The 27,756-nt window shown below is 41.5% G+C and overlaps 1 protein-coding gene across 8 annotated transcripts in view; it reads left to right on the top strand.

Annotated features, from left to right (window-relative positions):
• Positions 1 to 27,756, top strand: part of LTBP1 (latent transforming growth factor beta binding protein 1) — a 403,075-nt gene that overhangs the window by 44,817 nt on the left and 330,502 nt on the right. For all 8 annotated transcript variants that reach the window (XM_043553208.1, XM_043553205.1, XM_043553212.1 and 5 more), the window contains exon 3: positions 782 to 1,079. In XM_043553208.1, coding sequence (XP_043409143.1) covers positions 782 to 1,079 — 298 coding nt within the window. The remainder of the gene's footprint in view (positions 1 to 781; positions 1,080 to 27,756) is intronic.

The following is a 27,756-nucleotide window of genomic DNA, read 5'->3' as shown; positions in this document are numbered from 1 at the left end:
TAAACTTAAGCCACTGAGCACAATTTAAAATTTTTTTTTTCAACGTTTATTTATTTTTGGGACAGAGAGAGACAGAGCATGAATGGGGGAGGGGCAGAGAGAGAGGGAGACACAGAATCAGAAACAGGCTCCAGGCTCTGAGCCATCAGCCCAGAGCCTGACGCGGGGCTCGAACTCCCGGACCGCGAGATCGTGACCTGGCTGAAGTTGGACGCTTAACCAACTGCGCCACCCAGGCGCCCCGCCACTGAGCACAATTTAAAAAGAAAGGCAAAGCATTTTCTTAAGTTTTCCATTGCTGATGCATTTCTGATGCATTTCTGAGAGGCAGCTCTAATGAAGTGGTTAAGAATGATGACGTTGAAAAACGCACACACAAAAGCAAAAACAAAAGAAAGATGATGTTGGAGCCAGTTCACTTGGATTCAAGTCCCAGCTCTTCTATTTACTCATAGTTGTGTGACCTTTGGCAAATTATATAACCCTTGTGTCTATTTCCTCATCAGTAAAACAGGCAAAATAAAACCTCTCCTTACCGTGGTTGCTGGGGAGGGGGGTGGCGTTCAATTTGTCGATACATATTAGAACCGCCTGGCACCTGGGAAGCCATTAATAAATATTAGCTATCATCATCATCATTGTTGTCCTTGTCATCATGTCTTTGAATAAGGTTTTATTTTATCGGAGAGCGTTCTGGTGCTGATGTTAAAAGCCCTTGGAAGGACTTGTTAAGTCTCCAATGCTTTTCTTCAGAGTTGTGTCTTCTGTTGTCTCCCTGCAGCAAGCTGTGTTCCACCATGCCAGAATGGAGGGATGTGTCTCCGGCCTCAACTCTGTGTGTGTAAACCGGGGACCAAGGGCAAAGCCTGTGAGACAGCAGCTGCCCAGGACACCTCATCCCCAGGCTTTGGAGGGCAGAGTCTTGCGGCTGCTTCCTCCTGGGTCCCTCCTGAGCAAGCAGCAAAGCACACTTCGTCTAAGAAGGCAGACACTCTTCCAAGAGTCAGTCCTGTGGCCCAGATGACCTTGACCCTCAAGCCGAAGCCTTCCGTAGGACTGTCCCAGCAGATTCATTCTCAGTGAGTGTTTTCAACTTGCCTCTACTCAGGAGCATCTTAATTGCTGTCCTGGGTGATTGCTTTCAATCACTCTGCCTTTCCTGCACAATTGGTAGAAATCACTTGGGTAATAATGTCTTTTCTTTCTTTAAGGTTTTACATGTCATGGTTCTCCATCACGTCTTTTGAACATATTTGGTATGTGTGTTTAGCCTCTGCAGGGAAGATTGACTGTAAGCATGAACCAAAGCAGTAGTGAGGATTAGAGGGATCAAGGTTGGACTGGAAGAATAAAGAGAGTTGTTTCTGGTGCAGTTGTGTTACAACAATTCTTTTGGGGGTGGGGGAAGTGTCTAGAGTTTTGAAATAATAATTGAAGAAAGGAAACAGTGCAATTTGTAAAGATACATGGAAACAGCAGGAACTCAGCTTTGCGTAGAGAAGATATTCCAGATGAGAGCCCTGGGAAAGAGCGTTTCCCAACCTCGGTAGCAGGTTAAGTGTCTCTTCTATTAACACCATGTTTACCTCCCAGTTGCCACGCACGTCCATTTTTGGTGAATGAGCTCGTGTTCTATTTATGGCAACAGGGTTTTTTTCTTAGCGTTTGGAAGTAAGTGCCATTCTGAACACAATGAGGACTCCTGGCTAAGACTGCTTACCCCTGGCCTCCTCTGAGGGGCCTGAGGAGGGGCTCCTGGGCTGCACAGGGTCCTTACACACATGGTTTCCTTTTAAATAGCTACTAGACATGGATCACAAGATGCAGAGTGTGCCACAACTCTCACTTGTCATTTGTCTAGGAATGTAAAATACAGGAAGTTCTCCACTTGGAAATGGGCTTGACCCAGCGGTTCATTTGTAAGTCACTTGCTGGGAATTGTGAATACTTTTCCCCCCTAGAGACAGCTTCCACATGGTGATTAGTATCCAGTCAGCCCACAGAAGTTATTTAATCTGCTAGTGTAGATGAAATTATCCTAATTTATACTTCCCCTTCGAGTAGGCCACCTACTGTCCCTGCTGAGTGGGGTCTGCCTGCTTTTTCCTTTCACTTCTTATCCCCTGCTCCCTCCTCTTCATTCTGCTTTTTCTTTCCTTTCTTGTTGTCTCATTCTTCACTTCTACCTTGGTGAGTAGGTTTGTGGGGCTAGTTTGAAGTCTAACCACCTTGGTGCCATTTCAGTTGGAAAACACGTTCCGGAGCAAGAAGGGCTGATGGTTCCAGCCAGTGTTCAATAGTGGCTCACTCTGTGCCCAGGACTGTTTCAGGTGCTTTGCATGTATTATTAATTCACAACTCACAGTGACCCCGTAAGGTGGGTGCTGTTATTGACCTCATTTTACAGCTATGGAAACTGAGGTTTTTGGCAGAGTGGTTAAGTAATTTGGTCAAGGTCACACAACATAGTTAATAAGTGAGTAATATTAACAAACGTTGGGCTTTAAATAGAGGCGGTCAGGATTCAGCTTCCATGCCCTGAAGGGTGGTAACTTTTTCTGTAAAGGGCCAGGTGATATGTATTTTCAGCTTTGTGGGACATAGGGTTTCTGTTGCAGCTTCTCGCTTGTGCCGTTGTAGCACAAAAGCAGCCATAGATGATGCATAAATGAATGAGTGTGACTGATCCAGTAAAATTTTATTGACGGACCCTGAAATTTGAATTTCGTATAAATTTCACACGTCACCCATGTGACTTCTTCTTCTTCTTTTGGTTTCTCCCCCAACCATTAAAAAATGTAAAAATATAAAAATTCGTAGCTCGTCGGTTGTACTAAAACAGGCGATGGGCCACCTTTGGCCCTTGAGCTCTGTAGTTTGCTGACCCTTTCTCTAAAATATAGTGGTGCTTTTTTGTGCCAGAACATGAATGTAACTGTGTATCCTTGAAATGACACAAAGCTTTGATTATATCATAGCTAGACATCTCTTTTCCAGCATTGTTCTGGATCTTAAAAACAAAGAGCAATTCTGTGTTGAACTTTGCCTCGGCAATCAAGAGTCAGGTTACTGTGCATTGCAACGATTTTTTTCTAGCGTTATTACTTACATAAACTGTGAAGTAATTTACAAGCGACATCCTTCATCTTGAATATCACCATCTACTGTTAGAATTTGACCCTCTGTGATGTGTGTGTGTGTGTGTGTGTGTGTGTGTGTGTATGGCTTGTTAGTAAGAACCATATGTCAGAAGTCAGATAAATGATTCAACTTTTTTTTTTCTTTTTTTGGTAGCAGCAGTATAATTTAGACAAGAATGTTGTGAGTCAAAGAGGTGGCTAAGGTTTCAGTTCTAACATTGCTTTGGAAAAATAAGTCCGTGGATACATTTGCTTCAGAGGCTTCATCTTCTGAATGAAGATAGTTTTCGCCATGGCATTGTTACAGGGCATGTGTGTGTGGGTGTGCCTGTGATGTGCTTTTGGGTAAGGAGAAGGGGTGGCCCGAGGTGCTAACAATTCTGACCATTTCTTAAATGATTATTTTATTTTATTTTTTATTGTAGAGAAGGCGAATGGGGGAGAGGGGCAGAGGGAGAGAGAGAGAGTCTTAAGCAGGCTTCACGCTCAGCATGGAGTCTGACCTGGGGCTTGTTCTCACAACTGTGAGCTGAAATCAAGAGTCTGATGCTTGATGGACTGAGCCATCCAGGCATCCTGATCTTGATACTTTCTTAATGAACGCTTATAGGTTGCCCTGTTATCTGGAGTATGAAGATGTCAAAGATCCACTTCTGCATTTAAGGAGGTTTTGAGATGATAGAGGAGCTGTAACATGTGAGGGACACAAAAGCAGGAGGGGTGCAGTTGGCCCACAGGTGAATTTAGGTAATGATCTATAATCACCTGAAATCCTACTTAATCAAACTACCAAGGAGCATACATGGTAGGACTATTTTGGCTACTTTTAAGAAATGTAATAATTCTTAAGTCATCTTTTTTTAAGATTGACTGCTTTGGGATGTTTCAAGGTTTTGTTTTGTTTTTATCTATCGAAGAAGGAGATTGAGTTTCAAGGTTTTGTTTTGCTTTGTTTTTATCTGTTGAAGAAGGAGATTGGTTAAGCCTCCTTAAAGTGCTTGCAGACACAAAGATACCTAAGATATCAAAATGTTTATTTTTTTAAATGTTTTTTATTTATTTTGAGAGAGAGAAAGAACAGGGGAGGAGCAGAGAGAGAAGGAGAGAGAGAATCCCAAAGAAGTTCCATACTGTCAGCACAGAGCCCGACACAGGGCTTGATCTCACAAAATGCGCGATCATGACCTGAGCCGAGACCAAGTGTTGGAGGCTCAGCTGATGGAGCCCCCCAGGTGCCCCTCACACTGTGTATTGAGCGTTACATCTCTTATGTGGTGTATGAAGCCGTCTTGATCTCTTATCCAGCAAGGTGTTGTGGAGCACACTCCGTGTCCCGGGCACACACTGTCTAGGGCCTCAGGCTGGAGCACTGAACGAATACACAAAATGCCAGCCTCCCTGGAGCTTACAGCCTGCAAAGTGGGAGACAGGTGGAAGTGGCATGATGAGAACACTGTGAGAAGTGCTGTAGGAGAAAGTAAACCCGAGGGAATGAATGGAGAGTGCTGGGTGGGTGCAGGGTGGGAAGGCATGAGATCTCTGGTGGTTTTAATAGGCTGTCGGGGAGGACCCAACTGGGAAGGTCACATGTAAGCAAAGGCTTGAAGGATGTGAGAGCATGAACCGTGAAGACGAGTGTGTGCCTGGCACGTTTGAAGCAACAGTTAATTTAGGAAGACTGTGCTGTTAAAACTACACATTTTAGGTACGTGGGTGGTAGTTGAATTGGTTTTACCTTTGGCCAGGTTAGTTTTAGACAGCTTGATTTAGAACCAGATACAGAGCTCTTGAGGAAATCAAATGAAGGAGCAATTGTTTCCAGATTTTGGAGTGTTGGGGAAGTGGAGGTTCCAGGGATGGCTCTGGAGATGGCGAGCTTGAAAAGATGGTTAAATTTGGACCCAAAGAACTGGATGGGAAGGGCATTTCCAGGAATGGCAATGATGTGACATCAGAAAATATGGCATATTAGTGGGGCACCTGGGTGGCTCCGTCAGTTAAGCGTCTGACTTTGGCTCAGGTCATGGTCTCATGGTTTGTGAGTTTGAGCCCCGCTTTGGGCTCTGTGCTGAAAGCTCAGAGCCTGGAGCCCGTGTCAGAGTCTCTGTCTCCCTCTCTCTCTGCCCCTCCCACACTTGTGCTCTGTCTCTTTTTAAAAAATAAACGCACATTAGAAAATAAACATTAAAAAAAAAAAGAAAGCATGGCATATTGGTTACCTACTGCTGTGTAACAGACCACCCAAAACTCAGCAGCCTGAAACAAACATTTATTGTCTGACATTCTGTGCAGGTGGGGAACCTAGGAGGTGCTTAGCTGGGAGATGTGCCTCAGTATCTCTCATGAGGTTGCAGTCAGCAGGGGCCACTCCACTAGGGCTGGAGAACCCACTGCCAAGTTCACTCAAGTCCGTGGCTATTGGCAGGAGGCTTCCCTCCTGGAAAGAGATTACTCATGGATCTCTCTGCAGAACTGCCTGAGAGTTCTCATAACATGGCCGGCTACTGGCTTCTCCTGGAGCCAGTGATCCCACACTGGAGAGAGCAAGGAGAATGCCACAGTGCCTTTGTGGTTGTCAGTCTTAAAGATACACACGTTTACTTCCACCTTATTCTACTCATTAGAAGTGAGTCATTCAGTCAAATGCACTCTTTCAAAGGGAATGAAGTTAAGCTGCGCTGTTTGAAGGTGTGAATATCAAAGAGTTTTTAGACATATTTTAAAAAGACCACATTTAGGATATGATTTGATTGGAACTTAATATAGATGCAGACTAGTGGTAATAAAAGGTTGTAAGGATTGGTTAAAAACCAAGGTAAACACTTAAGATTTCCACAAAACCATTCCAAAAAGAGACAACAAAGCAAGATAGAAAAAAAAAAAAAAAAGGAATAGAGAGGGAAACTATAGTTTAGAAGAGGCTTAAGGAACTCACTAATCACAATGTTTGGACTGTGTCTATCCTGATTCAAACAAACTGTAAATAAAAGTAAAAGATGATGAAGATGTATAGGAGAATCACGAAAAATCTAGACATTGGAAATTTAATGATACAAGAAATGATTGTTGATTTGGGGGGGCTGTGGTAAAGGACTTCTAGTTATGTAAGGAGAATGATATTAAAGTATTTGCAGATGAAATTGTTTGATGTATGAGCTTTGAAATTATTCAGCAAGTTGAGGTACAGAGGTAACAAGATTGGCTCTGAGGGGATAATTACTGAAGCTGGATGATGGGTACATGGAGGTACAGAACTCTATTTTATTTTATTTTTAGTTTATTTATTTTGAGAGAGTGTGAGTACTTGCACAGCGGAGGGGCAGAGAGAGAATCCCAGTGCAGGGCTCGATCTCACAAACCATGAGATCATGACCTGAGCTGAAATCAAGAAAGAGTCGGATGCTTAACCAACTGAGCCACCCAGGCACCCCCAGAACTCTATTTTTGATATTTTCTGTAAGGAAGAGTAACTACAAGAACAACAACAACAAACCAAAATAAAATTTCAAGTGGGAGGAATGCTGTGGTGTTTTCCTGCCTTGGAATGAAGATTCATCTGGCTGTAGTATCTGCAGTGGGTTAGACTTAGAGGTAATTAGATGACTCTGTAACAGGTGTAGCAGTGCTGGTAATGTAGAGGAAGGAAGTGAACTCAGGAGTGACTATAAATGAAAAGCCTTGGCACCTCATGGAATGTGGGAGGCAAAGGTAGAGAGAATGAGGTGTGATCCAGACTTGGGACTGTGGGAGAAAGGAGGGGCATGGGGGTCTTTCTGACACAGCTTTATGGATGAATTGCCAGGATTATCCTCTGTATCCAGTGGCTAACAGCTGGACACTTGGTCAGGTACTGGTTTGAAAAGACTTGGCTGGGGCATTCTGGCAGTACTCATTGCTGTAGTTGGTAGTTTCATTCATGCTTTTCATGGAAGGTTTATTACGGTGGTGTTCCTTTTTCCAGTTTTGTGGGCCGCATCACAGATTCTCCATGAGCTAACGAGAACACCACGTGATGCCTGATATTGTATACAGATCTTGGCAGTCACTTCTGATGCTTTGAACTTTTACTTGATAATAATGGAGTCTAGAAGGTCTGTACTAACCCTTCAGGTTACTCTCAAATTGCATCCTGTAGATGTTACATGCAGCTGTACGTGTATTTGTGGAAGAATTGCCACTGTTAGGTCGCAGATGTATCTCCACTGTCTGTCTTTAGTCCTATATGCAAAAAGGTGTTAATGCTTATAACTCCTAGCTGGGAGACTCCACTAAGGAGCAAAATTCAAAAACGGTTCAGCTTTCCAGAGCTTTTTCACCACCTGTCAGTGTCATCATTCACACATATATTGAAATTGCCCATAAAAGTTTGTCGTCAGCCCCTCGTGCTGCTCACTGAGACTGTTTTGACTTGTGTGAAAGGTCTGTCTTTATCCTTGTTCGTCATGATGGATGCTATAGGCACTGACCATGGAACCACAAGGTGGAGGTCATGAGAGGCATTCTTGAGCTCTTAATGTCTTTTGGTCACTAGAGAATGTTGGTATAAATGACCACTGCTTTGCCAAATGGGGAGCTATTATCTGTATGGTATAAGGAGGAAGCGCTTTTGCCAGAGACACTGGACCCCAGTCCCTTGTCTTTGAGCTTGAGAAGGAAGTCTGGTTTTACTCAGGATATGGATGTCAAATCTATCTAGGGAGCTCACATGTGTCCTGTCTTTTGTCTTCCCTGGTGATGGCTCTTTTCATCATCTTATGGTGTCCTGATGTTAGAAAGGATGGTGCTTAGTTTCTCTGGAAAAATCAGTTTTGTCCTTTCTCAGACCAGGTGAGGGGACTGCATTTATGTGATGGCCCCGACTTATCTCTCTCCTTCATTCTCTTCGTCCCAGGGATGCGGTGAAGAGAAAAGAAGCAAGTGAGCAAATGTTCTTTTAAAAGACAGGAGTAATTCACATGCATTCTATATTTATCAAGTGAGCTCATAGTATGCCAGATATTTTCTAAATATAGGCAAGACTCTTTAGAATCCACATTGGGATGATGGGGTCCATTTTCAAAGTTCTTGAGAACTGAATGCTCTGCATTTACTATGGGTTGGTTGATAGGAAGCAGTGTTGAGTGATGTTTATGCTGTGGAGGAGAGGGTGCTCCCCTGTCCTTTATCTCTGCCCCGCTCTTAGCTTCCGGGCACTGTGGTTGTGAGTCTTTAAAAAAACCCACAAACTATATGCTGTGATATCTACAGGGGTGGGAAGCTTGGTGTAATATTCTCTCTAATTAACAGCAACAGCAACAATAAAATGTAAGCTCATTGCCTTTATTTGGACTTTCTCATACTATCCCAATAGGTGGGAAAAACCCCAACTCATTATAAAAACTACACCAGTAGTTAAAACTTGGGAGAAGTTTCAGGCATGATAGTTGAGATTGGGATATTTCTTGAACTTATTTAAAAAGCAAGGAAGTGATCAGGACTTGAATGGGCATTTTCCCCAAAGGATCTCTCAGTTTGGATCTCTCAGAGTAGAGGGGGGACCTTGCAGTATTGACCCCCCATCCCAACCCCCCCTGCCCCCCCCCCCCCCCCCCCGCTGATCTTCCTACGGGGTTCTTTCTATGCTTCCTCCGCTCCCCATTGTCACAACACTTACTTCACAGTCTTTTGTCTCTTTATTGACATAGGTACACAGAAGGGCTACGATAAATGTTTAATACATTTTTTGAGGTTTTTCTAGAGAAAAAAGTCTAAATCCTTGTCTGAGTATTCTTTCATGAATACCTACTTATGTTGCAAGAAGTTACCTTTTTCTCTTGGAATATACTGTCTGCCTTTGTAAAGCCCTGCACAGTTTTGCAGAATACTTTGTATTCCTGTTGTGTCTGATTGACCTAACATGTCTATACGATGAAGGTTTTGATGCTACTTGATGATGTGGAAAAAAAAGGCAAAGTGGCAGAAAATTGAAGAAGAAGAACTCAGTCCAAGGATTTTAGTGTTCACTTTATGACACTTTAGGGATGGGTGAGAACTCACAATTGGAACCAGTGACTGATTTTTATCATTTTATATGCATACTTTAAGCTTTTAAAAACAATTGAAGTGCAATTAAAATTACATACCGAAGAGTATACTAAAGTGCACACAGCCTCATGACGATCCCGAAGTGATAACACGCTCCTGCACGGACCGTACACGTCAAAAAGTGGAACACTGACAGCACGACAAAGACCCCTTGTTTCCACATCGGACCTCTTCCTCCTTCCCAAGCTGCTGTCTTGACTTCTTACACCAGAAGTCAGTTTCTCAACAATGTATGTATAAATGAATCCCATAACGTGTATTTTTTTCACTCATTGTTATGTCTGAGGTTGACGTATGTGGTTGTGTGTGACTGTTGTTCACATTTACGTTGCCAAAGATCATTTCATCATACGAGTATACCACAATTTATTATTTGTTCCGCTCTTGATGGATGTTTGGAATTTTTCTAGTTTTTGGTTCTTAGGAAAAATGCTGTAGGTAGGCATGTGTGGGAATTCCAGAAGACCTTTGCGAATTCATCAGAAAACCAAGCCCAATTGGACATGGCAATGTCAAGGTTTGAGAGGGACTTCATAATCCATTGTGCAAAGTTTGAGCATACTAGTATTTGTTGGTCAGCGCTGTTCTGTTGCTTTAAAAAAAACATGCACGTAGTGAAGATAGTGGGGTGAGATGGTGTTTGAGGAGCCGGGAGCAAGGATCCTTTTCTCCTGAGTGGGACTTGGCAGGAAGAGTGCGCTGTAGGATGGGGGTGGGGGAGGTAGGGGAGGGTAGGGGAGCTCACTTGTGTGTTTCCGTGTGTGTACCCTGCAGAGTACCACGAGGAAGGCTTGACCAAGAGTTTTGAGATAGAACTGACTGGGCTTAAGTTGTGGTGAAAGATAACATCAGGAATTGGAAACTCAAAGTGTGCAATTAAAAAGGGCAGCTGCTGGGCTAGAGTTTGTTCCTCATTTAATTGCTAGCAATTGGGCTGCTGTTTTGGTGTTGTGTAATAATTATAATAGTAGCTAATATTTACTGAGTGTTTATTCAATGCCAGTTCTCTCCTTCCTCGTCTTTTCTCTTCCGCTTAAATTTTTTTTCATGTTTATTTATTTTTGAGAGAGAGAGAGACAGAGCATGAGCAGGGGAGGGGCAGAGAGGGGACAGAGAGAGGAGACGCAGAATCCGAAGCAGGCTTCATGCTCTGAGCTGTCAGCACAGAGCCCAACGTGATGTGGGCTGTGAGATCATGACCTGAGCTGAAGTCGGATGCTCAACCAACTGAGCCACACAGGTGCCCCTCTCTTCCACTTTTAAGGACACTTGTAATTGGGCACATCTGGATAATTCAGGGTACTTTCCCCATCTCACGGTCAGCTGATGAGCAACCTTAATTTCATCTGCAACTTTAATTTCCCTTTGCCCGGCAACCTAACATATTCATAGGTTCTGGATGTGGATGTCTTTGAGGGGCCATTATTCTGGCTATTAGAGCATTTTATCAAGTACCCAATCTTGTTTTGCTGATCTTTTCTGATACTCAAGAGTGAGCTATAATCGCAAGGGATAGTAAATAATCATCAGAGTACCCTTCAATTAATAGTATAGCCAGTCCTTATGACTCTGATAAAAGTTAGATTTAAGCCCTTCACGTAGATTGAAGGTCTAAATGTGGCCCCCACTGTTCTCTGCAATCTTGGGACCAGCACCCTCAAGCACTTGTGGTGGCTGGAAGAGGGGAAAACCCAAGAGCCTAGAGATGGCCAGGCAGCAGGAGGGGCCCTGGCTGTCTTTATGCCCTTAGTCTCATGGAGCTAGGGATTGAAAAGTCAACACCACTCATAAACAAGTATTTTTTGACATCCAACGGCCCCAACCACTAGACAAAGTGGCCTTGGGGCTCTGATTGCAGTTCTCCTCGGGGGAGTTGGGAAGGGGTGGGCAGACTTGGAGTGGGGAGAGGGCTAGAAATGTCTCTTCCTTCAGTAGTTAGATTGGGGTTCTTGAGCCTGATAATGTATTTCCCGTATGACTATTCTCTGTTGAAATAAATTTGTGCCCCGGAAATGAATTAGTTGTCAGAGGACCTCCTGCAAACTGGTGATGGAACTGGAATGGAAACACACATGAATCCACTGATAAGCAGTTGGGATAGAACGCAACGTGGTGGACGCATGGGACCATGTACTTGAGCCCTGGCCTGCATGGTTCATTCCAAACCCAAGAATACTTTTTAGAGCCTGACTTTGGGTGTTGTGTAGATTATAGGAAAAATTCCTCTTTGCATTTGGATATGTTTGGCATTCCATGGATACCGCCCTTGAATCCTTCCAAGGTGCCCCTAGGGTTGCACTAAATCCTCTTTCCTTGTTTTCTTTGGCTTAACATTTAGTTTATGTTCAAGCAAGTGTAGACTGAATTTTAAGACTAAATTTTTATAGTGGACTTCTGCCCCAGAGTTGCCTGGTATCAGAATAAATAACTTAGAAGATGTGAGTCCTACATGAGGGAAGAGACAGTACAGCTCATATTATGCAAAATATGCTTAAGGAAATAAAACACAAAGTTAACTTGTAAACATGCTTAGAGTTTGTATGTTTTCACTATGGTTCTCAATGTTGAGTGTATTTTTTATTCTTTTATCTGTTCCTCAAATGCCTTAGAGATGTCCTAGCAGAAATAGCCAATCCTATGGTCCCAGAGGCAGGAACTCCTAAGGGGAAAGAATGTCTACTTAAACGCTATGGAGAAAAGAAACCTTAAATTTATAATCCAGGAAAAAATGTCTCATTTTTCAGGACTGCTATTTCTGGACAAGCGGTTGATGTGTTTATGCAGGATAGCAGGAGGGACCGGGAAGACTGGATGGAAATTAGTAGTGGGTTGGAGAATGGTCCTATGCCCACCAGAGTTAGGTGGGTTCTCCCATGAGTGGGGTGGAAAGTGGAAAAACTCTGACTGTCCCTTGTATCCCAGGTGCTTTGGATTTTATTGAGTATGAAGTCCAGTCCACAACTGGAGGGATCTTTTCAAAACATAAGTCTCATCTCGCCCTGCTCTGCATAAGAACCTTCAGTGGCTTCTCAGTGCTCTGAGGATAGAGATGAGTTCTCCCCTCCTGGGACATCAGACTCTTATCCTCTGATTGTCATCATACACAGGCACCAACCTGTCACCATGTCCCAGGCAGCTCATTAACCCTGTCCAGCTCCTTCCTGACACATTTTGTCCGTCTGCAACCTATTGCCTCCCCTTGCACACGCTCCTCTTCCCTGTTAACACCTGTTTCTTTTATTGATTTCAGTTTCCTCTGGGAAACATTCCCTGACACCTGTTACTCCCTCAAAGATGCTCTCATGACCCCTATTTCCCCATCCGCTCCTTTCATAACATTCATTTCATTTCGTGTGATTTACTCTTCTTGGTGCAGTGCTTCCTTGGTGAATGCAAATGTATATTATGACTGCTCTGGATCCGAAAGTCTGACCATGCAGGAATGCAAATACTAGCCCATCAGCTAAGCTGCCTCAGTTTCCTGAAAGTAATCAGAAGGGACGAGTTGAATGAGTCACTGATGAGAGTAGTCAAAAGTTTTCTCAGTCATATTGCACTCCATTCTGGGGCAGTAGTTCAGCCCTGGCATCCTGTCCTTCTCTGGCACTTCCAGGCGACAGTAGGACTCGCTTGCTGTGTATCTCTGGCTGTTTTTCTTTGGTCAGGCTCTAGTTCTCTGGATCTTCTCTTCTTGACCTTTTCACTTCCAAGTCTTCTTGATCCTAGCACTTCCTAGGATGCCTGTGATAGATGTGAGGCACATTAGCAAGAAAAAAAATATGGCAGCAAAGCCCAGGCAGCCAGTCTCTTGGGAAAATTACTGAAACTGACACTGAAAATCGCATTTTATGAGCTTGAAGACTCATTAGTACTCATGAGTATTTAATTAAATACTAAGTGATTTGCACCTTGACGCAAGATTGGCTCAGTTTTCAGACAGCAAACCGGGATGTGCAGGCAAACTTTAATTATTTTTCATTGAGAGTTATTTTTCACTTAGCGTGAAATCATTTTTCACTTAGAGTTCATAGGATTCCAGAGTTATATAATTGACCAAGTTAGCTCTCAACAAAACACAAAGAAATATTTTATCAATATCACTGTCTTTGTAAAGAGTTAATCCTGGGTATTTGTCCCTTTTGAGAGCTGAGTGTAATGGGAACTAGAATGAGAATGTATTAGGTACGATCTTGTTTCCATCTTCCAGTATCTTCATCCAGCACAGATCATAAAATTTTACCACTTAAAGGGATGAATGTCTTGCCTAGAGTCACATGGGTAGTAGCAGAGCTGTGACTTGAACCCGACCTCTTATACTATGATCTCCTTGCTGTTTTTTAATATGTTATTGTCTGTCTGACTCTCTGGTATCAAAATTAATGAAAAAACTTGCACAGTATTTTTGAAGCCCCAAACCTAAGAAAGAAAGAAAGAGGAGAGATGAAAAACTTGAGTCATTTCACGAGTTTTCAAGTAAAACACTGTTGTTTGATGAAATGTTTTTTATTTTCAAAAAGATCAAAATTCACTTATCAAAATGTATTCTGTCTCAAGGAGAAAATGTGAAAGTTATTTCTTTATTGTTAGTTACCAATGTAGAAGCCGTTCTCACATCTTTAAAAATTAATTGGACTGTCTGCCATGGACAGGGAGGTTATTTTTAAACAATTCTCATCTTGGGGCTTTCTTGACATGGGCATCACTTTTACTGCTTGTGAAATGCACTGCCTTATTTCTTTGCCGGATGTTGGGGTTTTGCCAAGTGCTGGTATTTGGAGATTTGATGGACAGAGTCTAAAGTGAGACATCATTCTTCCTTAATTTGTTCAAAGCCTCTTAATGCAGCAGCTAATCCTTCCTAATTATATTTCTAGGAAGGATGTTCTTAACTCCCGCAGGAAGACGACATAGACATTTTGAGACGATTAGGATGCACTGCACTCTGAGAAAAGGAATTTGAAAGGAAGTGCTTTCCGTTTCCCCTACCTCACTCAGGGAGTACAAAGACCCAGTGGCCTTTGAGGCCCTTCGTGAAACTTTTCTCTCTCTGTTCCTTTTCTGTTGCTGTGGCCCCTGTTTATCTCCTGGTTTTAAGAAGCTGTTTTGAAGGAGGAAAAAAAAAATCCTACCAAACCCATTTCCATGAATGAGGCAAGCGTTTCACAACTTAATTGCCTTCATGTCTTGAAAGGTCACCTGTAAATGTAAATAGTGGGAGATTCATTGTGTGTATTAGAAATACTTTGTAAGGTGGAAGCACTTGGCAGTCTCCCTGATTGATTTCTTTGATGCCGTGTTGCTTTGTGTTAAATTAAGGTAGTGATTTTTTTTAAATGTTTATTTTTGAGAGAGAGAGAGAGAGTGTGTGTGTGTGTGTGTGTGCATGCGCGCGTATGTGCATGGGAGTAGGAGAGGGGCAGAGAGAGGGAGACAGGACCTAAAGCCAGCTCTGGGCTGTCAGCACAGAGCCTGATTCGGGATTCAAACTCACAAACTGTGAGATCATGACTTGAGCTGAAGTTGGATGCTTAACCGACTGAGCCACCCTGGTGCCCCTAAAGTAGTGAGAATAAGTATGTTAGTGACGTGTGTATTAGATCATTTCACATCCTTAATATTTTGAGCAAAGTACATATGGTCACTGTCAAATAAGACTTTGATAAATGAGTTATAGTCTCTAAAGCATTAGTGGTTTTGAATATTCCTATGAAGTGTGATTTTATCGCTCACAGATTAATTACAGTTTTTAAAAACTTTTTAGAGGGGTGCCTGGGTGGCGCAGTCGGTTAGGCGTCTGACTTCAGCCAGGTCACGATCTCGCGGTCCGGGAGTTCGAGCCCCGCGTCAGGCTCTGGGTTGATGGCTCAGAGCCTGGAGCCCGTTTCAGATTCTGTGTCTCCCTCTCTCTCGGCCCCTCCCCCGTTCATGCTCTGTCTCTCTCTGTCCCAAAAATAAATAAACGTTGAAAAAAAAAAAAAACCAAAAAAACAAAAAACTTTTTAGAGATTGAACACCTTCCAAATGTTTATTAGTTATTCATATTTTTATATGAATGATCTATTAACATTCTTTATCCCATTTAAGTTTCTGTTACAGTAGAATTTCTATGAAATTTCTATACATTTTTTATTTGTAAGAGCTCTTTTCGTAGTAAAGATCTCTTTGTTAAACATTTTAAGAACTTTCAACGTTGGGGGCGGCCCTTATATACAAAGAATGTTATTACTACTACTGAATTTTTTATCCACCAATTTGGGTTCTTTTTAATCCCCCAACTTGAAAGAAACTTCTTAAATTGAATTTTTGAAAATTCCCGCTCCTAGGTGGTTCAGTTGGTTGGGCGTTCAACTTCATTCAGGTCATGCTCTCAAGGTGTGTGGGTTCAAGTCCTGCATCAGGCTCTGTGCTGACAGCTCAGAGCTTGGAGCCTGATTCAGATTCTGTGTCTCCCTCTGTCTCTGCCCCTCCTCCACTCATGCTTTGTCTCTCTCTCTCTCTCTCTCTCAAAAATAAATAAATATTAAAAAAAAAAAGTCCCCACTCACCTTTGAGGACAAGAATACTAATCAACAACTCATTGGGTAATGTATTTCAGAATTCTTCTGTTCTGCTGAGGCTTGTTGGTTGACATAAACATAATTAGGTATTGTTGAACCATCTTAACATTCTAAGCTTGAATAGTTCTTAGTGCATTTCTAACCTGGTTGACTTATCTAAGGTTCAGCAAAATGAGGGTAGAAACTCTGTTCTCCCCATCTCTGCAATTCAAATTTTCAGCTTACTATAGTTGATTAACTTAGTCTGTCAACAAATACTGAGTACTGGCCACATGCCAAGGACTGTTCTAGGCATTCCAGTTGGAGGATCAGGCTAAACATGCTTGAAAGATAGTTAATAATATGGGATAATACCATAGTGACTGGTGATTTAGGTGGTGCCTGTTATAAATTCTAGCGGAGTATAAGGAAGGGGGCCATCAGTAGGGACTAGAGTAAAAGGAAGACTTGCCAGAATGTGGAGGACTTTGTGAAGGAAAGAGGCCGGCCTTTAAGTAAAGGAGATGACAGGATGGGAGATAGGGTGGGAGCGAGTCTCCTGTTTCCATAGGACAGGTGGGAGATTGATTTATTTCGGGGACATGGAAGAGTAGTAGGAGGTGAGATTGAGTGTGTAGATCCAGATTATGGAAGGCCTTGACAAACGGGGAGAGTGTCTTTGAGTGGGGCTGTGAGAAATGGAGTGATGCCACTCAAGAAGGAAAAGATTTACCTGTGGGGAGCCAGCTTAGCCAGTGCTGTGGAAATGTGAGGAGCACCCAGGTGATTGATGCACACATGAGAGAAAGGTGCCTTAAGGAGCTGGCCTTGTCACCCACCTACCTCTCACAGTAACTTCTGGGGAGGAAATCTAATTTTCTTTAAAAATAGAGGGGGATGAAGACAGGCAGTCCAGAAAATCCTTCCTTTGGATCCAGACGAAGGAGTTATGTATAGTCTGATGTTTATCTCTACCTCTAGATAATGTGAAGTCAAAGGATAGGTCCTCTTACCCACTTTAGAAGTGGAAAATGGAGGCTGTCTTTGAAGGCTTTCTTTTTCCTCTATTCCACTCTGTCCCTGGATTCAAGCTCACGGACGCATAATCAGAAGCAGATTCTATTTCCTTCTGTGTTGATCAAACTAACACTCTTCAAAATGCATTTGGTAGCCATTCATCATACTCTGTAGAAAAATCAAGGTCTCTTTTTTCTTTTTCAGGTGTTCTCAGACTCCTTTTCTACCCTTACCTTTGTTGGCTTTACGGCTTTTGCCATAGCCGTTGTGTGTTATCTTTGCCCCTTCCAGTATAAATCTCTGTGCATCTGCTTTGTGTGGTTTTCCTACTACACTAGGAGTGCTCAACTCACCTGTAGCCCTCGTCTAGTAGGTGACTGGAGTCCCACATTGTTTATGATGTCATTGCTGAGAGCTGCAAGTAAGCCTGGGACATTTGGGCACGTGTGCACACACAGGTGATAACAACTTACATGTTGATGAGTTCTGGATATCTTTCTAGTTAGATTGCATTATCTGGTTTCTAGTTGGATTGCGTTCTCAGTTATCGAAAACAATGTAAAAAAAAGAATTAAAATTTGAAACAAAAATTTCATAATTTACTGTGTAATGTTAAATCATCAATTTTATTTCAGACTTCATGTACATTTGTTGTTTAACATAGCTGTTGAGGCCTAGGGGTTGCTAGGAAAGTTTTTGTGATTTGCTCTGTGAAGTAATCAATCCAACCCCAGACTATTTGATAGTACTGGTAGTATTTGTCTTTCACAAAATCAGAAATACTTTCCAAACCCAGTGAAGAAATGCTGCGCTTTTTTTTTTTTAAAAGCTCCTATATCACCTTTATGTTCATGTTAATTTAGGACGTTTATTAAAACACAAGGATTTGTTCCTGATTTGAATGGATACATGCACCCTGATGTTTATAGCAGCATTATCAACACTAGCCAAATTATGGATGGAAAGAGCCCAAATGTCCATCGACTGATGAATGGATAAAGAGGGGGTGGTAGATATAAACAATGGAATATTTCTCATCCATAAAGAAAAACAAAATCTTGCCATTTGTAACAATGTGGATGGAGCTAGGGACTATTATGCTAAGTGAAAAAGTTAAGTCATGGACAAGCACCATAGGCTTACACTTATAGGTAGACTTTCAGAAACAAAACAAATGAACAAAGGGGGAAAAAAAAGAGAGACCAAAAAAACAAACTCTTAACTATAGAGGACAAATTGATGGTTACCAGAGAAAGAGGGGGGAGGTGGGTGGGGAGTGGGTGAAATAAGTGATGGGCATTAAGGAGGGCACTTGCGATGAGCACAGGGTGACGTATGGAAGTGATGAATCACTAAATTCTACACTTGAAACTAATATTACACTGTATGTTACCAAACAGGAATTTAAATAAAAATTTGTGGAAAAAACCCATAAGGATTTTCAATCCAGTTTACTAGGAAGTCTTTGACAAGAACCAAAAGAAAGGACTTGGAACCTTCAATCTCACAGGTATTTATTCAGTGCTTACTATGGGCCAGGTAACTGTGTTGGTGGCTTAAGGAAATAATTCTTTAATTTCAGCAAATAGCATGTACCTGTTCTGTTTCTTTCCTCCTTTTCTCTGATTTCTAGAATGAGTAGTTAGTTGCATTTTGTGTTTTTTTTTAGTAGAGAGCTGTATTTTTTAGGACAAAGCATGTGTAAGGCTATTCCTTCTACTGGTGTTAAGTGATATTTGTCCTTTTCCTTCAAAGTCCAGTTCTGGTGTTAACAGGCCTAAAATTAATTTATCACATGATTTACATGCTGTATCCTCGCACCAGGCACCATTCTGACTTGCAGGCATAGTGCTCAGGAAGATCTAACCAAACCCTAACAAGCCTTACACACGCAAAACATTTCAGTTGTGGGCACCTACATGAGAGCTGGGAAAGAGATTTTGCCTGATCAGGAACACCGAGCAGTAATAGTGTCTGAATTCATAGCTCCTGTAGAGTTTTTGAAGAAAAAAAAGAGCATTTTGTGTGTGTGTGATATTTCACAGAAATAGTAGTATCTGAAAGCTAGCTGGCTGCAGCTGGACAGGCTTCCTTTTGTATGGAAACGCTGCCTCTAGTGTTGGGGAAGAAAACACTCCCTAGAATATAGTGCAATATTATGGTGCCATCTGTCTTGAAAATGAGTTATTCTTTTATTGTCTGCGTTATAGTAGTTCCCAGACAACCGAGAAACTTCAGCTAGGGTCTGGTGCTATTTTGTATATGGACCGTTCCTGCTGGTGAAAACCTTTAAAGCTTTATTTCAAAGGGTACTCACATCGGGAGTTACCACTGTGATGTGATGAGGCTTTTGCCATAAAGCTCCCAAGGATTGCACACTTGCCTAGCTTCCTGGGCAGAAGAGCGTATGGAACAGTCACTACACCTTCTGTCTCCTGTTTTAGCTTGGGATGGGACATCTTCTTCTCAGATGGTATTCTTTTTCCTATGAGTGTTTTGAGTTTCTTTTTATTTTATTTATTTTTTTTTAGAGAGAGGTAGAGAGAACAAGTGAGGGAGAGGGGCAGAGGGAAAGAGAGAGAGAATCCCAAGCAGGCTCCACACTCAGCATGGAGCCTGATGCAGGGCTCCATCCCATCACTCTGGAATCGTGTGCTGAGCCAAAATCAAGTAGGATGCTCAACTGACTGTGCCACCCAGGCGCCCCTTGAGTTTGTTTTCAAGGGGATGATGACGCAGATACACGAATCTATAGAGTTGGAAAATGAGGCAAAATTTGAAGGTTTGGCTCTTAAGGAAAAAAAAAAGGCTAAAAATGCTTTTACTTCTCAGATTTTTTTTAGAATCAATTCAAGTGAAAAAGAATACTAGAAACATTTAAGCGATAAAAACGCTCATCACTGTTAATAATTAAGATCTTTGAAAGGTTCAATGTTTGGGGTTGACAAAACAATGGTGACATGCTGGCAAGTTTTTCCTTTTCGGTTAGCTAGACTGCTGCTTAAAATTGTGTAATTGAAATGTGTATAAACATAGTAGTTATAAACTATTATGTTTATACACATTTAAACTCCGTTAAAGTATTAATGTTTGCATTTGAAAGTCTGCACGGATCAAAAAATGGATTTAGCATTTCACATCCTCTAGAATGATGACAGGGAAGTGTAGGACGGTGCTGGCGCGTTTTCAAAGGCATTCTTCCCTGGTCTGGATACTATCATAGACGCAAATGCGGTTTGTTCAATTTATTATATACACAACATGCATAATAGTCTGAAAGTGGGTTTTTTTTCCTTTTTCCCTTTTTTTCTTTTTTTCTTTTGGTTTTAAGCACACTGGCTACAGTTGATTATATAAAAGGTTTGAAATAGTGCCTGGTTTAAAAACTTGGGGGCTGATATTCTTTCTTTAAAAAACACCAACCTAATGAATGAATCTAGACAATGCAAACACCCACACCAATCAATTCATAAATGGATTTCATTTGAAAATGCGAATGCAGTTTGAACTTTTACGATTATGCCATTGGGCAGCAGGTGGCAAGCTTTGCTTTTCAATGAACTCCGGTTTTATTTTTATACCACAGGATGCCAAAATTTGAAGAGGGTGGTTTGCATCCACTGGAATATGTCATTTCTTGGCAGTACGGCCTTGAACCACCTCCTTTGCTCATCGTGCATAATTGCCTTTCTTTGGATGCCGAAGCCGACCCTTTGGTTCCCCCCACCTTGTTGCAGATGGATAGGGATTAATTCACATGAGCAACGCTTTTATTCCCGTGATTTTAGCAGCACACTGGTAGTGGAGAAAATAAATGAAAAACAAATGAGTTTTTTGAGGCAGTCCCTGCATGGTTTATAAGAGGTTTTGTTGTATGGACTTAATACTGACACATATATATGACTTATTTTGCTTCCACTTAAACACCTGGGTGGCTCAGTTGGTGAAGTGTCTGACTTCAACTCAGGTCATGATCTTACAGTTCGTGAGTCTAAGGCCCACAGCTGGCTCTGTGCTGACAGCTCAGAGCCTGGAGCCTGCTTCGGACTCTGTGTCTCCCCCTCTCTCTGCCTCTCCCCTTTTACACTCTGTCTCTCTCAAAAATGAACATTAAAAAAAAAAAAAGTCACTTTTGACTAGAAAACGATGCAGAGGTCTGACAAATGCACAAAATTGAATAGAGTTTCATGAAAGAATTTGTGGAAAATTGGACAAGAAAAATTCTTCTTGAGACCAGAATTGAAAACCATTGTCTTCTCCTAGTCTGTACTGGGTGTTTAGTCAAGATTTGGATTTCAAGTCTGGTAAAGAGACTCAGTTTAAAGATGGGAGTGATAGTAAGGTGGGCACTGAATTAATTTGGGAATTGTTATACTCTTTACATAAAACTTTTCTTTTTGGATTGTTATGCAGTGTGGAAAAACTTGAGGGAACAGAAAAATGAAGACTGAATCGTTGTAAACATTTAAGCATTTAATAGTCTACAGATATTTAGCACTTGCTATGCACGCTAGTTTTCCTATGCCTGTTGTTAGAAATGAGTTCATATGGGCTATGCTACTTGATGTTCATAATTTTTTATATGTTCTTAAGTTTTCCCCTTTTCTGGTGCTACTTAAAAATTTTTTTTAGAAAGTGTATTGCATACAAAATATAATTTTCAACGCACGCATCAAGGCGAATGATGGCAAACCCAGATTCTCATACCCACTGCCTAGCGGAAGAAACAAAACACTGTCGTCGTTAGAGGCTCTCTCTGTGACCCTTCTCCGTACTTTACCCTCTTTCTTCCACAAAGTAACCTGTATTAATCGTTTTCTGCTTTTTAATTTTTTTATTAATTTATAAAACTTTTTTTTAAAGTTTGTTTCTTTTGAGAGAGAAAAACTGAGCGAGTGTGAATGAGTGCACTTGGGAGAGGCAGAGAGAGAGAGAGAGAGAGAGAGAGAGAGAATGAATGAATGAATGAATGAATATGAATCCCAAGCAGGCTCCACACCAGTAGTGCAGAGCCTGATGCGGGGCTCGCACTCACCAACTGTGAGACCATGACCTTAGCCAAAATCAAAAGTCAGAAGCTTTAATGTCTGAGCCACACAGGTGCCCCATTTTCTGCTTTTTTAAAAATAGCTTTATTATATTTTTCAGTACTTCTGAACACTGTTATTTTGGTTAGCCAGTTTTTCACTTTTCAATAAATCTATTGTTTGTATTCTTCTGAGACTAGCTTTTCTTGCTTACGTGTTACCTTCATCCATAATAGTGGCTCTCAAACTCGTCTGAGTCACCTGGATGACTTCTAAAACCTGACTTGCTGGTCCCCCACCCTCCACCCCCCACCTTAGTCTCGGGAAGGAGAGTTTGCTTGGTTAACAAACTTAAGGGTGATGCTAATGCTGTTGGTCTTGGAGCCATGCTTTGAGAACCAAGGATGATCCTGGTGCTTTGTACCTGGGCTTCATTTACTTTTCTTTTTTATAGTGTCCCATTATATGAATATACCACAATTTATATATCCACTCTCCTGATGTAGGGCATATGAGTTTCCAGGGTTTTGCTATTCCAGTGTTGCGATGACCATTTTGTATAAGTCTTCTGTGAATCATTTTTAAGAGTTTTTACACAATGGAATAAAATATCAATATTAAGGGTAAGTTTTGTTTCAGAAGACTTTTGTTTTCAAGACACACTCTGCTATGTGGCAGACATTGTCTAAAAAAGAACTGATTCTCTGTACAGAAAATAGAACAGCACACACGCAGTCCACTTTGGTGGCCGGTTCTTCAGCCTTTGCCTTTCCCAACTTGGCCATGAAAGCCACCGACTTCGGGCCCAGGACGTTACCTCCCTAGTGACGGTGGGTCTCATCATATCTGTCTTTGAAATCGACCCTGATGGCTTCTCCAGTTTAACCAGAGCTTCTTTGTCTTCCAAGTTAGCCTCTGTGAAGTTGACAGTGCTGCTGGTCTTCCTGTAGACCAGATGCCCCAGCCTGGCCTTCTGCTTGATGATGCAGTAGGGAACCCCCATCTTAGGACACAGGGCAGCCAGGGAGACAAACCCAGCTCGTCGGATCCGCAGCATGTGCTATTGCTCCCCACTGAGCCTTCTTGTTTTCCATCATGGTGGTGACCATATTAACTCCACCTTGCAGGACAGACAGCCTGTTAGTGGGGACATCCCCTTTGCTGGCAGCTTTCTTCTCTTCCCGGGCCAATAATCTCTGTTGCTTCTCCTGCTTGGTCTCTCTGGTCTTTATTTGTGGGCCAGCTTAAGTGGTTGAGTAGCTGTTTGGTGGTCCGAGGCCTGTGTGAACTGGTGAGTGGCGGGCAGCACATTTAGACCCTTCGAGAGAATAGCCCTTTGCTGCTGCAGCTGGATGTAGCGGGGTCATTTGACAAATCAGGTGAAGTCCCCTTTGGGCTGTGTGTCCTGTCTGATGCCAGAATTCTTGGGCCTTTTCTCAAACAAGGGAATGACCACTTTCTTGGTCTCTTACTGCTTTACAACAGCTGGTACCCCAGCCACCTTCTTTCTTTCCACATCTTGGATGGCTGGAAGAGAGAGATGAGAAACCTTTTTTACAATGAGCTCTTGTCAAAGCTCACAACCACTCATCTTGGGCAAATCGATTAATGTTTTTCTCTTACTGTGTTATCTTGTTCTAGAATCATCCTTCCCTACTGCATTGTCCTCAGGTAGTTTTCTTATTTTCCTTTCACATTTGTTTAACACACCTGGAATTGAGCGTGCTGTGATTTAGTTTATTTTCCATGTGGATAACTAACTGTCTTACTTATTGACTAATTCCTCCCTGTCCCCCAAAACTGATACCTTCGCTGTCATATGCAGACTCCTAATCTATGTGCTGTCAAAATGAACACTTTGCTATGCAAACCTCTAAATAGATGTGTGTCTGTTTCTGGATTCTCTATTCTCGTGCATTCATCTCTATCCTTCAGCCAATACTTGAAGTATGATTATTGTATAACAAGATTTGGTAGGCAAATCCTTCCTCTTTGTTCTTTAGCTATGTTTCCACATGAATGTAGAATCGGCTTGTCACTTAAGAAACAACAACAAAAAAACCAACAAAAGCTGGCTAGCATTTTGATTGAAATTGATTGAGCCCGTATATAATTTTGAGATGAATGTGCCTCTTTTTGATACTGACTCTTCCTATCCATAAATGCAATGTCCTTTCATTTTATTTAGGTCATCTGAAATGTTCTTGAATACTTATTAAATAATTTTCATGATCTTTCACATCTTTTATGACATCTTACTGCTCCAGTATTCCTGCCTGCTGTTGTAAGGAATCTTTTCTAAAACTTCATCTTCAAACATGCTTTCCTATAGAAATGAGGTTTCATGTTTTTCTGTGCACTGAAATTTGCTAAACTTACTAGGGTACATTGTCTGATATTTTGAGTTTTCCATAGAGATTACATCATGTATGATGATGAATTTCTTTTCCTGATCTTTACATCTAATTTTTGTGCCTTGTGGCACTGGCGGGGGCCTTCAGTTCATTGTGACACAGAAGCCGTGGTAGTGGGTGTGGTCCCTTATTTAAAGGGCGTTCCATTAGCTGTTCATCATTGGGGACCCCGTTTGCCGTAGGTTTTTTGTAGATACCTTGATCGAGTTGAGGACCACCCCTTTATTGCTAGATTGCTGAGGGTATCTGTTACCGTGTTGAATTTGATCTGTTGGTTTGATCATATGGTTTCCTTTTCTCTTTAATGGGGAGATTGAACGACTTGCTAATGTTGGAACAACCTTGCATTTGTATAATAAGCTTCACTGATGTCTTTTTTTAAATCTGTCATTACTTTCAGTTTGCATCTGTATTCATGAGTGAGGCTGGCGTGTAATCCTGCTTTCTCATGTTGCTTTGATAAGATTTTGGTTATTAAGTTATGTTGGCCTAACAGGATGAGCTGGGGAGTGTTCCTTCCTGAAAATTTGGTGTAAGATGGGATGTTTGGTCGAACTCGCATATAAAACCACTTGGGTAGTTTCCATGTAGGGGATCATTTTTTATTGTGTCATTTTGTACTTTTTATTTGTACTAAAAAATTTTTTGTGTGTGTGTTCTTTTAGATTGATTAGTCTTCCTCTCCTCATTCTTTCCTCCCTCCCCACAAACTATTTTGGATTATATACTCTCTTTCTCTGCTTCGTGATTATCACAGGTGTTTACCTCAAATAAACAATTTGTATTGAAATTAACAAAGGCAAAGATACTCAGTATTTTTACCTTCCTACCAAATAACATCAGGCCTTAGGATAATAGTCTGTGCTGTTGTTTTTCAAACTTTGAAGTAAAAAAAATTTTTTTTAATTCTAAAAATTAGATAATCTATCATTGCTTTATATAGTCAATGCTTATTTTAGATTTTCCCATGTATTTGCCTTTTTTTTTTTGTTACTGCTGTTCTCCATTCCTACTTGCATTTTAGACATTCTCTTTGGGACAGTTTTTCTTAGAGTGCCTCCTTTAGAAATTCTTGTGGCGAGGGTCTTTTTAGTTCATTGAATCTTTGTGGGTGTGCAGTTGTAGCTTGTCAGTTACTTTTTTTTCTAAGTATTTTGAAGCCATTTTGCCACCATCTTGTGGCTTCCCTTGTTAACTGTGGATGAATCTGCTGATGGTCATTCTGATTCTTGTTCCTTTATGGGTAATCGCTTTTCTGTCTAGATTTAAAAAATTTGTCTTGCTTGGAATTTACTAGAATTGCATGTGAGGATTCATGTTTATACTTCTGCAAAATTCTCCGTCATTTTTTTTTTTTAACGTTTATTTATTATTGAGAGACAGAGAGAGACAGAGCATGAGCAGGGGAGGGGCAGAGAGACAGGGAGACACAGAATCCAAAGCAGGCTCCAGGCTCTGAGCTGTCAACACAGAGCTGGACACGGGGCTCGAACTCACAAGCTGTGAGATCATGACCTGAGCTGAAGTCTGATGCTCAACCGACTGAGCCACTCAGGAGCCCCCTAAATCATTTTTTAAAAAGTTTATTTATTTATTTTGAGAGAGAGAGAGAGAGGGAGGGAGGGACGGAAAGAAAGAGAGAAAGAGAGCAAGAACATGTGTGCATGTGCAGGAGGGGAAGAGGCAGAGAGAGAGAGAGAGAGAGAAAAAATCCCAAGCAAGCTCTGTACGGACAGTGTGGAACTCGAACTCCTGAACCATGAGATCATGACCTGAGCTGAAACGAGTCATATGGTTAACCAACTGAGACACTCAGGCATCCCTTAGTCATTTTTAGTCTTTAACTCACTGCTTCTCCCCTGTTTCCTCCTTTTACAAGTGTGATTAGGCAGCTATTACACCTCATTCTGTTCCCTGTATCTTTTAATATCTCCTGTGTTTCCTGGTCTCTGTGCTGCATGGACATTTATTTCTTCTAGTTCACTAATTCTCAACTGTGTCCTGCTATACCTGCTGGGACCCTTTGGATTCCCCTTTTCAAATGTTTACTATTTTTTTATGTCTGAAAGTTCTGTTTGTTTTTCAAATCTCTCAAGACTAGAGAGATTTATTAATCTATATTAATCTTTTGTCAGTTAGTCATAATTTAAACATAGTCTCTGTGTATATTAAATATAGTTACATTCTGTATCCTAAAATCCCAGTTGAATAATTGGCAGTTGTTACTGAACTGATCCCACAGTTTGATTTGTGTGTGTGTATGTTGTGTGTGTGTATGTGTGTGCGTTGATTCTCTGATTTCCTTGTGCATGTTGTGATTTCTTTTTTCTTTCTTTCTAATAGGTGAAATTTATTGTCAAATTGGTTTCCATACAACACCCAGTGCTCATCCCAACAGGTGCCCTCCTCAATGCCCATCACCCACTTTCCCCTCCCTCCCACCTTTCATCAACCCTCAGTTTAGTCTCAGTTTTTTAAGAGGCTCTTATGGTTTGCCTCCTTCCCTCTCTGTAACTTTTTTTTCCCCCTTCCCCTCTCCTGTGGTCTTCTGTTAAGTTTTTCAGGATCCACATAAGACTGAAAACATATGGTATCTTTCTCTGTATGACTTATTTCACTTAGCGTAACACTCTCCAGTTCCGTCCACGTTGCTACAAAGGGCCATATTTCATTCTTTCTCATTGCCACATAGTACTCCATTGTGTATATAAACCACAATTTCTTTATCCATTCATCAGTTGATGGACATTTAGGCTCCTTCCATAATTTGGCTATTGTTGAAAGTGCTGCTATAAACATTGGGGTACAAGTGCCCCTAGTGCATGTTGTGATTTCTGTTGTGATTACTCTGTTGCAAGTAAATGTTCAATGGAATTTTATCACTAGAATTCCTTACATCTGAGTTTTCAGGTATGTTCTTACAGAGGTTCTTTGTGTTTGATTTTGGGAAGTTCATGGAGGTACCTACCACCCATCCAGGCCAGCTTGTAACTAAAGTGGAGTTGCTTTTGTTTTGGTCACTCAGGTATTTTGTCACTGACTGCCGAACTCGCACACAGGTGGACTTGTGATTCTCACCTGAGATCATATTTGTTGTTACCATAGCTTTTCATGCTCAGCCAAAGCCCTAGCTGAGGTAGCCACATATCTTCACGTTTCCACTGTAGGGTGCTTTTCTTTCTTTTCTGTAGGGTTCATTTTCTAGAAATATTTCTCTCTGGTCTTTACGTGGAATCTGTTACCTTGTACAGTTTCCAAGTGTGTCCCTGTGCCCCATGCAGCACGCTGAAACCTGGAATTGAGGCATCCATAAATGGCAGATGCCCCTCCAGGGCACATTCCTGTTCTGGTGCCAACTCATTTCCCTGGATTCATGCTCTCTGGTTGTTCCTGGCCCCTGAGAGTTTCTCGTACTCGCATGCCAGCTCGACCATAGTTTGATATTTTGTCCAGCACTTTTAGTTGTGTGATACTGGCAGATTTTCTCTGCACATCTAACCCTTTGTTTTGCCAGAAGTAATTTATTTTAAAGACTTTT

Source organism: Prionailurus bengalensis, chromosome A3 (assembly GCF_016509475.1).
Source record: "Prionailurus bengalensis isolate Pbe53 chromosome A3, Fcat_Pben_1.1_paternal_pri, whole genome shotgun sequence".
In the NCBI taxonomy this organism is placed as follows: domain Eukaryota; kingdom Metazoa; phylum Chordata; class Mammalia; order Carnivora; family Felidae; genus Prionailurus; species Prionailurus bengalensis.
Note: the sequence above shows the minus strand (reverse complement) of the source record. Positions and strands in the feature narration are given on the sequence as shown.